Source organism: Pseudorca crassidens, chromosome 17 (assembly GCF_039906515.1).
Source record: "Pseudorca crassidens isolate mPseCra1 chromosome 17, mPseCra1.hap1, whole genome shotgun sequence".
Taxonomy (NCBI): domain Eukaryota; kingdom Metazoa; phylum Chordata; class Mammalia; order Artiodactyla; family Delphinidae; genus Pseudorca; species Pseudorca crassidens.
This window is the reverse complement of record NC_090312.1, coordinates 10,575,229-10,592,160: the sequence shown is the minus strand read 5'-3', so window position 1 is coordinate 10,592,160 and position 16,932 is coordinate 10,575,229. Positions and strand designations below refer to the sequence as shown.

General features: G+C 43.2%; 1 protein-coding gene across 3 annotated transcripts in view; it reads right to left on the bottom strand.

The window, feature by feature from the left end:
- Nucleotides 1-16,932, bottom strand: part of ADCY8 (adenylate cyclase 8) — a 218,726-nt gene that overhangs the window by 140,279 nt on the left and 61,515 nt on the right. For all 3 annotated transcript variants that reach the window (XM_067711242.1, XM_067711243.1, XM_067711245.1), the window contains exon 3: nt 2,472-2,602. In XM_067711242.1, the coding sequence (XP_067567343.1) occupies nt 2,472-2,602 (131 nt within the window). The remainder of the gene's footprint in view (nt 1-2,471; nt 2,603-16,932) is intronic.

Here is a 16,932-nt window from a genome sequence, read left to right as displayed (position 1 = left end):
CTGTGAACGGCTGGGAGGGGCCCCTCCAGCTGCCAGGACCTCTGCACATTCTTCTCCCATTAGAAGTGGCTCCTTCACTGCGAGCTGAGACCGCTGGGAATGCAGGGCAGCAAACGCAATCTCAATTTAGTGCGGTGCGAAGTTCTGGAAGAGTCTGGAGCACAAAATCTCAGTTCAATGATTTAAGATAAACGGGCAGGGTGCAGGGTGCAGAAGTAACTTTAGTTGTTCTTCACTAAGGGAAGCACTGAAAACTGATAAGTGCAGGAAGAACTCCAGACATGCCTTTTAATGAACTTAAGGCTCCCAAGTAGGTTGATGTGGGTGTGCAGGCTTGTTTATTTTTTTCTTTATGAAGGGCCGTTTTTTTTTTTCTCCTCTTTCTCCGTGGTGACAGACACTTTTGTAATATGTCATATATATTTTATAATATGTCTTATTTCATTATACTTCATTAAATTACATACCATTATAATTATATATGAATCATTATACTATGTCAATACATATTTCATAATATGTCATATATGTCAAATATATGATATATATTTTGCATTTTTCTTAATTTTATCTCACTGTTCCGCCTTCACTTGTGCTGATTCCTCTGCCTAGGATTCCTTTCTTTGATTTTTTTTTTTCACTTGGCGGACTCAATTTCAAAGAAGGCAAATAAGGATCACCCCTTCTAGGAATGTTTCTCTACGCACCTCCATCCCCACCCTGGGTCTTCCTCTTTTTATGATCTCTTACTGTCCTTTGCTTACTTAATAATAGAACCTCACACTGTATTATAATGACTAGTACTGCCTTGAGCCCGTTGTTCTAGAATTGGTATTGACGAGTTCCCACTGTCTGTGGGACAAATTCCTAGATCTGGAGTGCATCTTTTATTAGAGTTGCTGTTTGACAAGGGGCTCTTTGCAAATTCAAGCATCTAAGCCAGTGTAGCTCAATTCTTGGATGAGACCCCGAATGACCTACACTGATATATGTGCTAAAAGGTTGCGTTAGAATCAAGACTTCTGTTAGACTTGCATTCACATAAGTGCCCTGGCACACCAGAAAAACACCCAGAGATGCCGGTGAGAAGGAAAAGTTGTTCTTCCCTCCTACCAAAGTTAGGAGGAAAGGAACTAAGGGGGTACCACTGGTCATTTTTAGAGCTGTTCAACCTACAGATATTCCCCTATGTTTGGGAAATTCCCACCCTATGATGTTTGGTGGGAGGGAGATATAGTTCTCCTGTACAAGCTGAAAATGTCAGATATTTGCGTCCTAGTCACGTCTGGGGAATGACTGGGCTCAGTCAGACACGTCTGCCTCAGGCTTAACCTGAGATGCAAAGAGGCAGGGGGGTCAGAGAGCGGGGCAGGACAAAGGCAGCCAGTCCAGATCCTGGGGGCTGCGGAGGAATTCTGTGTGCAGAGGAGGCAGCTGTGTCTGGGACAGGGTTGGTAGCACAGGGAACGGATTCCTCGGGAACAGATTCTTCAGGTACAGTGGAAGCAGCGTCCTCACTGGCCTAGTGCCCTGCTGTGATTTTGACTGTGCCTTCCTCTTCTTCCCGGCCCATTTCCTGAGCCCGCCTCTCCATCCTTCCCCAGTGACTCTGGGAGCCCCCATGTAGCCCTCCAATACATTTCTTTTACATCAGCTGGGGCTGGATTCTTTTTCTGCTTGCAACGAGGAAATATGTCTGAAACAATCTACAACATGCTTAATGCTCTACTATATGCTTATGCCAGTCCTGTGCTTTGTATATATCTTCACTCACATCATCTACATAAACCCCTGTAAGGTGGCTATTAAAGCGCCCATTTTACAGAGAAGGATTCTGAGAGTCAGGTATGTAAATTGCCCAAGGTCATACACAAGGAAGAGGTAGAATTGGGATTCTGAACAGGTCTGTCTCACTGAAGAGGTATATTGTCTGGCACAGTGCTGGGCAAAGAGAGGGCACTGATGGATGGATGGATGAAGGGATGGATGGTTGGGTGTGTGAATGGGTGGAAGGGTCAGTAGATGCAGAATGGATGGATGGGTGAATGAGTGACCAAAAATATGTTTGCAAAAGAAGAATAAGCTGTAGTCCTTTTTCTGGTATTGTTTTAAAGACACTTACACGGAATATAAAGAACACCCCTGAGGCCTCCAGATCACATTCTGGAATTATTTTTCCCATCATAGTGTAAAAGGCTTTTGCCTTTCCTACTCAAAACGTAAAGGCAGGCAAGCCTACTGCAGGGGAGCCAGGTGGTAAGTCAACCAGCAAATTTAACTGCAGACACTCTTCTCGAGCCTCAATTTGGAAATGTAGAACTCTCTGATGAATAATCACTAGGTAATGAACTACTCAACCAATTGAAGAAAGGCGCTGACATTCGGGCAGACAGAAGTCATGGCCATGAGGTGAGCGCAGCCAGGAGCACGGGGATCACGCAGAGACCTGGGCGAGGTGTCCCGTTTCTCACCTGACATTCTCGTAGCGGTGGATGTAGATCCGGTGGAATTGATGCTGCAGGTGCTCGTCTTCCACGTTGGTCATGTCATTGATCATCTCCAGGACGACAAACCGGGGGAGCACAGACAGCACAAGCCGCTCCTGGGACACACAGATGTAAGGGTGAGAACTAAAGTATTGCCTGCTGTATCGGTAAACAAGAGATGTTGCAGCCATCAGGCCATTACGTTACAGCCGCCTGGACGGTGAGCCCAAAGGGAACCCAGGATGGAGACAAACGGCCCGCCCACTGCCAAGCCCATCTAGCAGTCAGCTGCTGCAGCCCCCCACAGAGGTGCACCCTGAGGAAACTCAGCATGAGAAAACACAGGATGCTGGCCCCAGAGAGCTGAGCTGCATATCAAAAGCATGATTTCAATGAGCCCAGACTCCTGTATCTTCCTATACATAGAAAAGCACTAAACTGCTTAACTTGAGATATCTGGTTTTCTTTAATTAACAGTAATCCTTTGATGTTCCAACTACCTGGTCCTTTGTTGCAAAAACTCCTATATATCTCGGCTCCCTCCCACCCACCTTGCCTCTTTGGAACAGTTTTCTCAGCGTTATCTGAGATGCTGTGTCCCGGGCTTGATGTCCTCACAAAGTCTGCTGAATAAAACATAACTCTCAACTTTCAGATTGTGAATTTTTTCTTCAGTTGACGAGGGACAGTCTTGTTAGGCTGACCACTGGGTCTCAGAAGGGTGGATGGACCGTGTAGAAGTGATGGGGCTCTTGGCTGACTTCTCGAGGAATTGCTAATTTCATACCATCCTACGAACATGACAAATATCTACGGAGTACTTGTTATTTGCCAGGCACTGTGCTGACTGTTGGGTATACAGCGGTGAACCAAATGCATGACAGCCCTACTACTGTGGAGCTTACATTCTAATAAGGAATACAGACATTAAATACACACACCCAAACATCCCCACACATACTTACAAAAGGTGACAAGTGCCGAGCAAGGACAGGTCATGATCAGAGAGTATCATGGCTGATAACAGGATTCAAATAGGGGGTTAGGAACGACTTTTCTGAGAAACTGATATGTAAACAGATACATGAAAGTTTGGAATGAGCCAGCCCTGTGTGGTACAAGGAGAAGGGAGCTCCAGGAAGAGGAAACAGCAGGTGCAAATGTCCTGAGACAAACAGAGAGCAATGGTGTGCCTGGAGGGTGGTGACAGAGGGGTGTGGTGACAGTCAATGAGGTTGGAGGTGTAGATAAATGTGTCAGGCCTGCCTGAGATGTTAGCATTTAATTCCAGCTAAAGCTGGAAGGCACCGCGTGATACTAAGCAGGGGAGTGACATAAGCTGATTGATTTTTTTTTTTTTTTTTTTTTTTGCAGTACACAGGCCTCTCACTGTTGTGGCCTCTCCCGTTGCGGAGCACAGGCTCCGGACGCGCAGGCTCAGCGGCCATGGCTCACAGGCCCAGCCGCTCCACGGCATGTGGGATCTTCCCGGACCGGGGCACGAACCCACATCCCCTGCATCGGCAGGCGGACTCTCAACCACTGCGCCACCAGGGAAGGCCCTGATTGATGTTTTAAAAGATCACCCTTGGACTTCCCTGGTGGCGCAGTGGTTAACAGTCCGCCAGCCAGTGCAGGAGACATGGGTTCAAGCCCTGGTGCAGGAAGATCCCACATGTCGCGGAGCAGCTAAGCTCGTGCACCACAACTACTGAGCCTGCGCTCTAGAGCCTGTGCGCCTAGAGCCCGTGCTCAGTAACGAGAAGCCACCGCAATGAGAACCCCGTGCACCGCGACGAAGAGTAGCCCCCGCTCGCTGCAACTAGAGAAAGCTCGCGCACAGCAACGAAGACCCACGCAGCCAAAAATAAACAAATAAATAAATTTATTAAGAAAAAAAAAGATCACCCTTGGCTGTGGTTTGGAGAATGAATTATGAGAAGGGGGCCAAGGGTAGGGGCAGAGACCAGCTGGGGGAGCTCCTGCAGTGGTCCAGGGGAGAGGTGATGGGGGGATAAGATCTATAGGACTGGCAACCAATAGGGATGGCAGGAGAGAAAGAGGGCGTAACCGTGGTGATGACTAGGTTTTGAGTTTGGTTGATGGGGAGCCTGTGCTCCATTCACTGAAACAGGGCACCCAGGAGAGGAACCAGGCTCAGAGACATTAACTCTTTATGGAGAGGAAAGGAAATGAGACACACACCTCCACAAATTAGGGACCTAACACTTGACAGAATAATATTCTTCCATGGTGATCAACACAGCAGATAAAAACAAAATAACTGTTTAACTAGCAACATGAACTAAATCCTGAAACGATCTTGTGCTGTGGAAATGAGGCAAGAATCTGCTTCTTTTTTTTTTTTTTTCCTATAATTTGCTCTAGGGTGGAATGGAGTTTAAGACAGGTGTATTTTATTATTATTAATTTTTAAATTTAGGTGTAGTTGATTGACAATGCTGTTAATTTTTGCTGTACAGCAAAGTGATTCAGTTATACATATATACATATATATGTGTACATATATGTATATATATACACATTCTCTTTTAAAATATTCTTTTCCATCATGATTTACCAGAGGAGTGAATACAGTTCCCTGTGCTATACAGTAGGACCCTGTTCTTTATCATTCTATATATTGATGCAATAGCTTATATCTGCCCACCCCAACCTCCCACTCCATCCCTCCCCCAAACCGCTCCCTGTAAGATGGGTACATTTTAACCACCATAGTTTCTCATATCTTCATAGATATTTATGGACCCTAAGCATTTTCAGCATCTATTCTTTTATTTGTTCCTTGCAAAACCCTGAAAATAAGCGGGCACAAATAATTATCTTTATTTAACGGACAGACTGAGTCAAGTCAAATTACCTGCATGACCTGAACAGTTACCAAGTAGCAGTGGCAGGATGCAGTCCTTTACCATGTTTTTCCTGGATGGGATTCGTGGTGAGATGAGAAAAGCCCCAGATTTTGAGTCTGACTGGAGTTTGGGTCCTGCCTCTATCCATTTAATAGTAACATAGCATTGGGCTCACCTCTCTGTAACTTAGTTCCCTAATTTGGCAAATAACTGTAATATCTACCTCACAGGGTTGTCGTGAAAATTCAATGAAATGAAATATGTGAGGGGCCTGGTGTTTATTCCCTCCTGCTTCCTCTCTGCTCTCCTCAACCCTGCCCTCATGGGAAGGGCTTTATTAATGAAGGGTCCACAGAGCTTCACACGATGAGGCTTTTTCCTCTCTTGAAAGCTGTCCCACCGTGGGGCTGAGAGCCGTCTGCCTCATGTCCATTTCATGTTCATTATGCTGTCTGTCAACTTCCCAGGTAATTGTGACCCTGTTCCTGCAATCCCTGAGGGGTGGGAGTCGGTGCTCATCACAGCTTTGAAGCACCTGAAGCCTCAGAACAGTAGGTGCTAAATAAATATTTCCTAAACAAATGAGTGAACCCAGAGAAGGTGGAGACTGTGTCTAGCTCATGACTGCAACGCCTCCAATGGCCACCACGGTCCCTGGTACAGGATAATTATTTGTTAAATAGATTCTTTGGCAATGCACATTCAATCTTCAAGTATGACATAGATGCTTTATGGGAGACTTTCAGAATAAAATTTTAATAGCAAAATTCTCCAGCACCCAGGCTTGCCAGCCTCCGGCTAGCCCTGCTGCTGGCAACTGCCCCAGGTCCTGCCTCTGTAAAGCATTTTCTGGCAGGCAATGGGAAATTGCCTGGAGTCTGCTTATAAAAGCACACTTTTGCTTCCCTCGGATTTGTTCACTGCTTGAGAAACAGCGTTCAAATGCCCTGAAGACACAATCTGAAAGAAAATAGGAAAGTTTGCCCCTTAATACAATTCCCAACTCTTGCTGAGGCATAATATCTCATTTTCTGGCTTTGGAGACAGAAGTACAAGAATCTCTCCTGAAGCCAGACTGTGACCCAGGGTGGCCTTTGTGTTCACATTCTGCACATCGTTTTCTCCCTGGGTTTTCTGCATTTGCGTGAAAAGGGACCCTGGGTTGATTTCAAGTGCATCCGTGGCTCCTGCCTGGATTTTCCTCTCATCTCCTATAACTTACTCTATTCACGTCATCAAAATGGCTTCATGGGCAACAATTGCTACAGTGCACCCTTAGGGGGAAGCCAAGGTGAAAACCGTGAGGGGTTCAGGATCTTCACTTTATGTAAATGCTTGTCGTGGAGAAGAGAAAGAGAGCGAGGCAGTCCTCTGATGCAGGCAGCGCTTCTGGGCAGTTATCCTGAATGGCTTAGGGAGGAACTCGCCACTCTCAGGCTCTTGCAAACCGAGAGACCTCCCATTTATCTCTCTCTACTGCAGGCCAAGCAGTGTTAACTGCAGTAAAGGTCCAGGCACTGATGAGAGACTTATCCTGGGTTTATAGATAATGTCTCACTTTAAAGTGATCGCTCATTATGTAGCGTGTCCAGTGCTTTGCATCCAGTATCTAATCAAAACCTCACATTAATTGTAGTAGGTTACTATTTTCATCGCATATTATATATGAGATGCTGAGATTTAAAGAATTTAAGTGAAATGAGGCAGCCTGGAGCCATGCACTCGGTAAGTGCATAGTGAGGACTCAAGCCCATTTCTTTTTTCTTTAAAACTCAGATTGTAATTCATCCGTTTATTCACTGATTTACCATGTCAAGGAGCAGGTGCTGCATGACAGGTGCAGTCTGGACATGGAGAACCAGCAGTAGACAAAACCAGACATGCTACTCACCTTTGTAGAGCTAATGTTCTAGAGGTAATGAATGGTAAATAAAAATACTGAGTAAGAATAAGAGGTGCCGTTGACATGAAAATGGAATCGAATGCTTTGGAAAGACTTGGTAATACTGAGTAGCTAGAACATTGCAAACAACCTAGATGTCGGCAAGCCAGCCATATAAATTAGTGGGAAAAATAATAAAAAGCCAGAAGTCATTCTGATAATTTTGTGAGTACATTTAAATATTTGGCTGCATTTTAAAGAACTAGAAATCCTGGCTGATGCACTATTAGCTGTGGTCTCTGTAAGAAGCAGTAGATCTCTGCTCAGGAAAATACCTTGGCCTTATTATTATTATTATTTTTCACACACACACCCTGTATTTTATTTTTACAAGAGATAAATAGACGGACACCAAGCATTGTAAATGGACGACCACAACAAAAGCAACAATGATTACAATTACCAAACACGAAACACACTCACACTATGTCATGATATTGACATTCAGTCCAGTAATCCTCCACGGTAACAGCTCCTTTACTCTGCAGTGAAAATTGATTTGTATATTTTTTGCCTCTGAGTCCTTGTGGGATTTTTTTTTTATTCAAACAGAAAGTCACAAAAATTGTAATCATCCTCATCAGTTCACTCAGTCCCGTGTAATTAATTTTTTTTCACCTTGATCTTTTGTTAGCACTTTTATGAATTCATCAGTTTTCCATTAGAGTTCGGAAAAGGCTTATTCATTCAGTTCAGCAGTATAGTCAGTTACCAGAAACCTGTACTTGTCAGAGTCTTTTCCATGAATTCCTTGAAGATGAAACCCTTTTATAGGAACATTTTTGCAAAAGCATCAGAGTACACCCAGAACTGTCTGTAAATGACAAAAGACTTAAAAATGACCACGGTTAAAGATTTGATGAAAGTTCATAATAATGCAATTGACAAGGAAATTTAGTTATTTCTGAGATATACATTTTAAAGTAATAACTAGAATTATGACTTATAACATTATACCAGAACATATAAGATTTTTAGAAATTTCATGTAATGTCTGAAACATTTATATTAACATATTTCCATACAAATAACCCAAAGAAAGTTTACTATTAGTTTTTTGTTTGTTTTTTGTTTGTTTGTTTATACTGCAGGTTCTTATTAGTCATCAATTTTATACACATCAGTGTATGCATGTCAATCCCAATCGCCCAATTCAGCACACCACCATCCCCACCCCACCGCAGTTTTCCCCCCTTGGTGTACATACGTTTGTTCGCTACATCTGTGTCTCAACTTCTGCCCTGAAAACTGGTTCATCTGTACCATTTTTCTAGGTGCCACATACCTGCGTTAATATACGAGATTTGTTTCTCTCTTTCTGACTTACTTCACTCTGTATGACAGTCTCTAGGTCCATCCACGTCTCAACAAATGACTCAATTTCATTCCTTTCTATGGCTGAGTAATATTCCATTGTATGTATGTACAACAACTTCTTTATCCATTCATCTGTCAATGGGCATTTAGGTTGCTTCCATGACCTGGCTATTGTAAATAGTGCTGCCATGATCATTGGGGTGCATGTGTCTTTTTGAATTATGGTTTTCTCTGGGTATATGCCCAGTAGTGGGATTGCTGGATCATATGGTAATTCTATTTTTAGTTTTTTAAGAAACCTCCATACTGTTCTCCATAGTGGCTGTATCAATTTACATTCCCACCAACAGTGCAAGAGGGTTCCCTTTTCTCCACACCCTCTCCAGCATTTGTTGTTTGTAGATTTTCTGATGATGCCCATTCTGACTGGTGTGAGGTGATACCTCATTGTAGTTTTTTTTGTTTGTTTTGTAGTACGCAGGCCCCCCACCACTGTGGCCTCTCCCGTTGTGGAGCACAGGCTCTGGACACGCAGGCCCAGCGGCCACGGCCCACAGGCCCAGCCACCCCACAGCACGCGGGATCCTCCCGGACCGAGACATGAACCCATGTCCCCTGCATCGGCAGGCGGACCCCCAACCACTGTGCCACCAGGGAAGCCCTCATTGTAGTTTTGATTTGCATTTCTCTAATAATTAGTGATGTTGAGCAGCTTTTCATGTGCTTCTTGGCCATCTGTATGTCTTCTTTGGAGAAATGTCTATTTAGGTCTTCTGCCCATTTTTGGATTGGGTTGTTTGTTTCTTTAATATTGAGCTGCATGAGCTGTTTATATATTTTGGAGATTAATCCTTTGTCCGTTGATTCTCCCATTCTGAGGGTTGTCTTTTCGTCTTGTTTATGGTTTCCTGTGCAAAAGCTTTCAAGTTTCATTAGGTCCCATTTATTTTTGTTTTTATTTCCATTACTCTAGGAGGTGGATCAAAAAAGATCTTGTTGTGATTTATGTCAAAGAGTGTTCTTCCTACGTTTTCCTCTAACAGTTTTATAGTGTCCGGTCTTACATTTAGGTCTCGAATCCATTTTGAGTTTATTTTTGTGTATGGTGTTAGGCAGTGTTCTAATTTCATTCTTTTACATGTAGCTGTCCAGTTTTCCCAGCACCACTTATTGAAGAGACTGTCTTTTCTCCGTTGTATATCTTCGCCTCCTTTGTCATACATTAGTTGACCATATGTGTGTGGGTTTATCTCTGGGCTTTCTATCTTGTTCCATTGATCTATGTTTCTGTTTTTGTGCCAGTACCATATTGTCTTGATTACTGTAGCTCTGTAGTATAGTCTGAAGTCAGGGAGTCTGATTCCTCCAGTTCCATTTTCTTTCCTCAAGACTGCTTTGGCTATTTGGGGTCTTTTGTGTCTCCATACAAATTTTAAGATGATTTGTTCTAGTTCCGTAAAAAATGCCTTGGCATTATTTTAAGAGACTAGATAATGAACATATTATTTTACATTTAAGTTACAAATAAAATATTTAAGTTGAATTGTTCATAATTCCCAATTTCAATGTACTTTTTCAATTAACCAAGCAACCTTCCATCCAGATGATCTCAGCTAAAGGGATTTTACAATTCTTATTTGGGTGTCTGTCACCCTCCCTAAACCGTGAAGTATCTGAGAGCCAAGAGGATGTTTACTCCACCTCCAGAGCCTCGTGAGGAGTTGCCATATTATCTGATTCCTTTGGTGACAAGACAGATACCCTACTCAACAAAGCTTAAAAAAAAAATCAGGCATTATCGTAACTATACTGGGTGTCTCAAGGAATCTAAGGGCAGAACAAAGGCTAGACTTTGGAAACAAAAGGATCCAGGGACCCATAATGACTCTTGCCCCTAAAATTGGGTCTCTGCTTCTCCTGTAGGTCAGCTTCATCCTTCTCTCACGTCTAAGCTACTGGGAGCTCTGGTCCTTATGCCTTATATCTTTGGCCATTTTGAGAAGATTCATGCTAGGTTCAAGACTCAACATGTCTGCACAGGGGCTCTGCTTGGGTCAACATCTAGTCAGGGTGCAGGATCAGGATAAACATCATGGTCATTAATGGGGTGACCAATAAGAGGGGTGGGTTAGGTGCAGACAGGAGAAGGAAGTCCCAGAAAAGTGGGTACGTGGTGGCAAAAAAACTATGTGTACAATATGGTAGCCAATGTATGTTTGTAGAAGAAAGAGGTGCATAATAGATAAGATGCCTGCATCTGAACAACGGTCTAGCTCTCACAGGAGGGATGGAGGGCAGGGAATCTGAAGTAAAGGTAAATGAGGGAAAAGGCAGTTATGTGCATCGCCTTGGAGCTGGGCTCTGGGTTTGAATCCTAACTCTGCCCGTTCCTGACTCTGTGACTTACCTTCTCTGTACTCCAGTTTCCCCTCTGTAGATTGGAGATGATAATCTTAGCATCACTTCATAGGGTTGGTGTAGGCTTAAATGAGCTAATATTTGTAAAAGAATTTGATAGTGTCTAGCACACTGTAACCACAGGCCAAATGTTTGTTAAATTCACTGGCAGGCATGCTGTATTTTAGCCATTGTTTTAGAACTCTAATTGGATAGTGGCGCTAAAACATAAAGCTTTTAGAATAGAGGGACATTACGCAGGAAATAACGGGGAAAATGAATAGACAGAATACAATTGTCCTTCGGTATCCGAGGGGGATTGGTTCCAGGACCCCCCGCAGATACCAAAATCCATGGATGCGCCTTATATAAAATGGTGCAGTATTTGCACATAACCTACGAATATCCTCCTGTATACCTTAAATCATCTCTAGATTACTTATAACACCTAACACAATGTCAGTGCTATGTAAGCAGCTGTCGGTGTGGGGAAAATTCAAGTTTTGCTTTTTGGAACTTTCTGGAATTTTTTTCTTGCAAATATTTTCCATCCATGGTTGGTTGCATCTGTGGATGTGGAACCCATGGATATGGAAGGCTGACTGTATGTGAAAAGGTAATCGTGCTACATGGTGAAAAACCCCCAGTCACACTTTCAATAATTAAAAAGTTAAAAATTTTATCGAAATCTGACTTTGTCATTTGAACTTTTATCTTAAAGGGCTTATATGGAATGTTCACCCAGAACTGTTGTTTCTGAAAGCCAAGTGCGAGCACAGCCATGCAAAAGCTATTGTTTAATTGTCTCCTAAAGGATACAAAGAATACTCTGTACATGCACTTTTGGCTGATTCAGCAAGGAGGTTAAAAAAAATCTGGGTAACACCCATGTCTACTTGTTAGTGGTCTAAGACCCCAGGGACTCTGGTTCTGTTCAGAAATGCAACGACTAACGGGTTTTGGCATCAGGCAAGCTTGAGTTGAAACCTGTCTGAGTTCAACAACTGACTTATTCTGTAACTATGATAACTTACATGAGCAACTCCTTTGTGCCTCAGTTTCTTCATCTACAAAATGGGAATAATAATACATGTCTTTCAGAAATTGTTTTTTATATTAAATCACAAAGCCTCTTTTATAGATCCTGGTATACAGTAGGTGCTTATTAAATAGCAGTAGTCATCAGATGTATTTTAATTCATCCCAGTGGTCAAGTCATAGACTGTGGCCTGCACTGCTCCATAGTCTATAGTCCGTGAGTGCAATTTAAAGGATGAATCACAAAATTCAGATTTGGGGGACTTTTTTCCTTTTCTTAATCTCTTCAAGGAGTTGAGAGTTTCTCAGGTCCCTTCATTTAGTAGTTCCCTGATATATCAAATTGGGAACCTTGAGACAACGCTCTTGGCTCATTCTTTCATCTGCTCAGTCATTGCTGAATTCCTTCTCTGTGCCCAGAGATGCCAGTGCACAGGGCCAACCGAGGCCGTGTCTCCTTCACAGACTGTGACTCAGATCCTGTCACTTAGCTGTGTGATCCTAGACAGGTTACTCAACCTCTCCAAGCCTCAGTTCCTTCATCTGTAAGACGATAACAGTAGCTCCCTTATCAGATTATTGGCAGGACCCAGTGAGACATGTTTTTTCAACCCTGGGAGTGGAGAGGAGGAAGTAGGGGTGGTCTGTACCGGGTGCAGGCAGGAAGGGGGTCTCTTGTCTGTAGAGAATTTAAAATAATTATAACAGGGCAATTCCCTGGCAGTCCAGTGGCTAGGACTCCCTGCTTTCACTGCTGAGGGCCCAAGTTCAATCCCTGGTTGGGGAACCAAGATCCCACAAGCCACACAGCGTGGCCAAAAAACCCCAATTATAACAGGATTAAGGTTGTTCTGCCTTTTATTATCACCACTCATTAGCAGTTTTAAACAATGTCAGCAATAAAATACTCCTCTCCACTCCCGAGATGACCGCTTAGCAGAGAACCTGGCATATAATACACTCTATAGTATAGAGCAATTAGCTCTTTGAATGCAGAGTGGCCCATGATGTAGCAATGCACACTTTTGTCATCCGTCTCACCCTAACCAAGGCTCAGCACTCCCATGGTAACCTTTGGTTGAGGGTCTGGTCTGATGCATCAACAGCTCTAACACGATGAAATAAAAAGGAAGGTATTTTGTTTTCTTTGGGAAAGAAATGATAAACCAAAGGCAATATGACATTTGGGCAAGATGCTGAGCTCTCCTGAAAGGAATTTAGTCAAATGGGAGGAATAAAGAACACATTTGTGAGCCCAGAAGACATTAGGCACTAAATTTGCTGCTAAGAAGCCCCTCTTGAAAATCTCAGCACTTCTTAAGGCTTGAGGATTTCAAAGTCTTTTTAGAGAGTGCTAAAAGGCTCTTTCCCATGAGGTTCACTACGTTTTTCAGACACAGGTAACACGACTAAGCATCGTGCTATTTTCACTAAAAAGACATTGATACGTATGTTGGAAATCACAATCAGAAGCACTGAATTTGAGTCTTTTTTTTTTCCACATGTGCTTACTAATTTTCTGATCTTGGGCAAGTTACGTAGTATCTTTGAATCTAGGACTTCCCTGGTGGTCCAGCGGTAAATAATCTGCCTTCCAATGCAGGGGATGCGGGTTCGATCCCTGGTGGGAGACCTAACATCCCACATGCCGTGGTGCAACTAAGCCCACGTGCCACAGCTACTGAGCTTGGGCGCCTCAACGAGAGAGACCCTGTGCCACAAGCTACAGAGTCCTCGTACCCTGGAACCCGTGTGCCACAACTAGAGAGAGAAAACCCACACGCCACAACTAGAGGGAAGCCCGCATGCCGCAACTAAGACCCGACGCAGCCAAAAATAAATAAAATAAATAATAAATATCTCTGAATCTGAGCTTTCAGGTATAAAAGCATGCATTAAATCTTGCTCTACCTGCTCCACAGAGGGGCTTTATTGAGGATGAGACATTCCAGCTTGATATTACAGTGTCTTAAAATTAAAAAAAGGGGAGCGTTCTCCTTCTCCGTGCATGCAGCCTAGTTGACAGAGAGACCGAAAATGACTGCAATAAAATACTAATGACATTATGATAGAAGTCAGCCCAGGGCACCACCTGTCTCTTGCCTGTTCCAAAGAGATACCAGGATAACAGATGTGAAAAATGAAATGCTTTGAGCTGTTGGAGAGATGAAAAGAGATGAAATATTTACATGCTGGTGATTAATAGACAAAAGAGGTGGCTTCGATAGAGCTAAACCACAAACTCTTCTGGACAATGGGAAGGAAGAAGGAAGAGTTGATGGATGGAGAGTTCAACAGGAACACCCCCTGTGGGATGTGTAAACCTCTGCAGAAGCTAGCACCCAACTGACTACAGGGGAGGGGAGAGCATTCTTCAATGTTTGTCAACAATACCCTCCTACTTGGGGAAGGGGCCTCATGGGAACTGCTCCTTAACTCAATCATTATTTCATTCATTTCATACAATGTTACTTTCTGAATGTCTAATACCAAGTCAGATATTATGGGGGGGGGGTGGGTATGAGTCCTCCATGGATCAAGATGCTTGCAACCCAGTGTCAACATATATATAAGACACGCCACACAAGTCAAGCTGCAAAGTGCCAAACTTACCAAACTCCAGTTTATTCTGAAAACTTGTATCTAAAAAAATCTTATTTTTATTTCTGGCACCTAACTCAGGGCTTGGTCTATATTTCATAATGCACTAACTTGATTGGCTATTGGCAATACATTTGTTACTATTATGAAAACTCTGAAAAGGGCTCTGAGAAAAAAAGTGGTTAATGTGGAATTCTGATTGGATTGTGTTGACTTAGTTGAGTCCTAAATAGTGAAAGGAAATCAGCCAAGTGTACTAAACAGCCCTGGATCAAGCTGTGCCTGAAGCCCGTTAGGAATGGAACTCTGAGTCTAAAGCTGGCTTGGGAGGCGTATGCCCCTTGTAAAATAATCTTCGGTGATTATCAGTTTCTTGCACTCGGTGAGTAGGTAGGTGCAAAGCTGGGGCCTTTGGAATAGCTGGGAGAAGAAAGGAGAGCATAAAAATCCCATGTGAGAAAAGCAAAGGGAACTGCCCCCAAACCCTACACTACTCTTGGGCCTCCTGGACTCCATCACTGGCAGTAGAAACTTTCATGGAGGTTTCATTGGAAGCTAGCACCTCCACTAGACACTTCTCTGGGTAGAATCCCTATAACTTTTCCCTACTTAAGAAAACGGGTTTGATTTCCCCAAGTCTCTCTGTTTATTACCATTGATTACACCATAGTCCTGGTGAGGCATCTGTGCACCTACCCCTAGATACTCAGTAACATGAGGCAATGCATTCTCCCTACTGCTAAGACCAAAACTAGTTGGAGAGTCTCCAGTGAGGAAGAGAGGGCAAGAGCCCTCCCAAAGGAGGGAGGGATATATGATGATGCACAGATTGTGAACAGGGTGGCATGTCCAGGAGACTTTATTAACCCACATGGCATAACAGTTGGTATACAGGCTCTGGAGCAAGACGGTCTAGCTCTGCAACTTACTAGCTATTACATAACCTCTCTGTTTATTGGTTTCCTCATCTATAAAATGGAGGTTAGAATACCACCCACCTCATAAGGTTGCTCTGAGGATTAAATAAAATAAAGTAATATACGTAAAGTGTATCGTCTAACATCTAGCACGTAGTAAATGCGATATGTGGGCTAGTTATTGCTACTTCTATCCAGCTAATGTTTTAGGTGGAGAGGTAAGAAATGAATTGGATTTCATTCTAAAGGCAGTGGGAACTTGTATTAAGTCCCTAGGAGTGCTGTAAAAAGTCACCACAAAACTGGATGACTTAAAACAGCAGAAATTTCTTCTCTCAAAGTTCTGGAGGTCAGGAGTCTGAAATCAAGGTGTAAGCAGGTTGGTTCCTTCGTGGGGGCTCGTAGAGAAGAAACTGTCCATTCTCCCTGCTTCCGGTGGTTACCAGCAGTCTCTGGGATGCCTCATGCCAATCTCTGCCTTTGTTTTCACATGGTATTTTCCCCTGTATGTTTCTTCTCTCTGTGTTTCTGTGTGTCCTCTCTTCTTCTTATAAGAACACCAGTCATACTGAATTAAGCTTCCTCCTAATCCAGTATAAATTCATCCTAACTTGATTACATCTGCAAAGGCCCTCCTTCCAAATAAGGTCATATTCTGAGGTTCGAGTGGACGTGAATTGGGGGGCAGGCGCTATTCAATCCAGTATAGAAGTCATGGAGGTGACCTGAGCAGATTTTGATTTTATAAGGATCACTCTGGCTGTGGCATGGAGAACAACATGTAGGGAGTGAAGGGGCTGTTACCGCAATCCGGGAGAGAAATGGAACAAGAAGTAGGGTTAGAAAGGTGGAGAAAAATACGAGTGATGGCCAAGAAGACGATCCAACTGCTCATGATCATGACCGGATATCAGGGAAGATGGAGACGAGGAGCTAGTGTGACTTGGAGAGCTGGTGGACCACTGATTCTGTTCACTGAGAGGAAATACTGAAGAAACAAAAGCTTTGAAGAAGGAAGGATCTATGCTTGTTGAGTGAATGGAGGTTGAAATGATGATTTCACTTCACGCCAAATTTCTACTTGCTTTGAGAGCCTAGTTCTCAGCCAGTCTCAACTTTATAGACTCCGACTGCTAACCAAGTATAGTTTCAATATTTTTAAAGGCCAATTTGGATTTTTTTACTTTCATAGATAATTTACAAAATGGCATTGCATGACAGTAAACCTCTACTTAACTGATCCAATAACTTATCTTACTGGACGTCCCCAACATGTTAAATACCCATAGCTAGTCTAGTCCACCTCCCATGTCTGCAGCATCAATTATGTTGTATCTTTACCTAGAGGCAGTAGGTGTGTT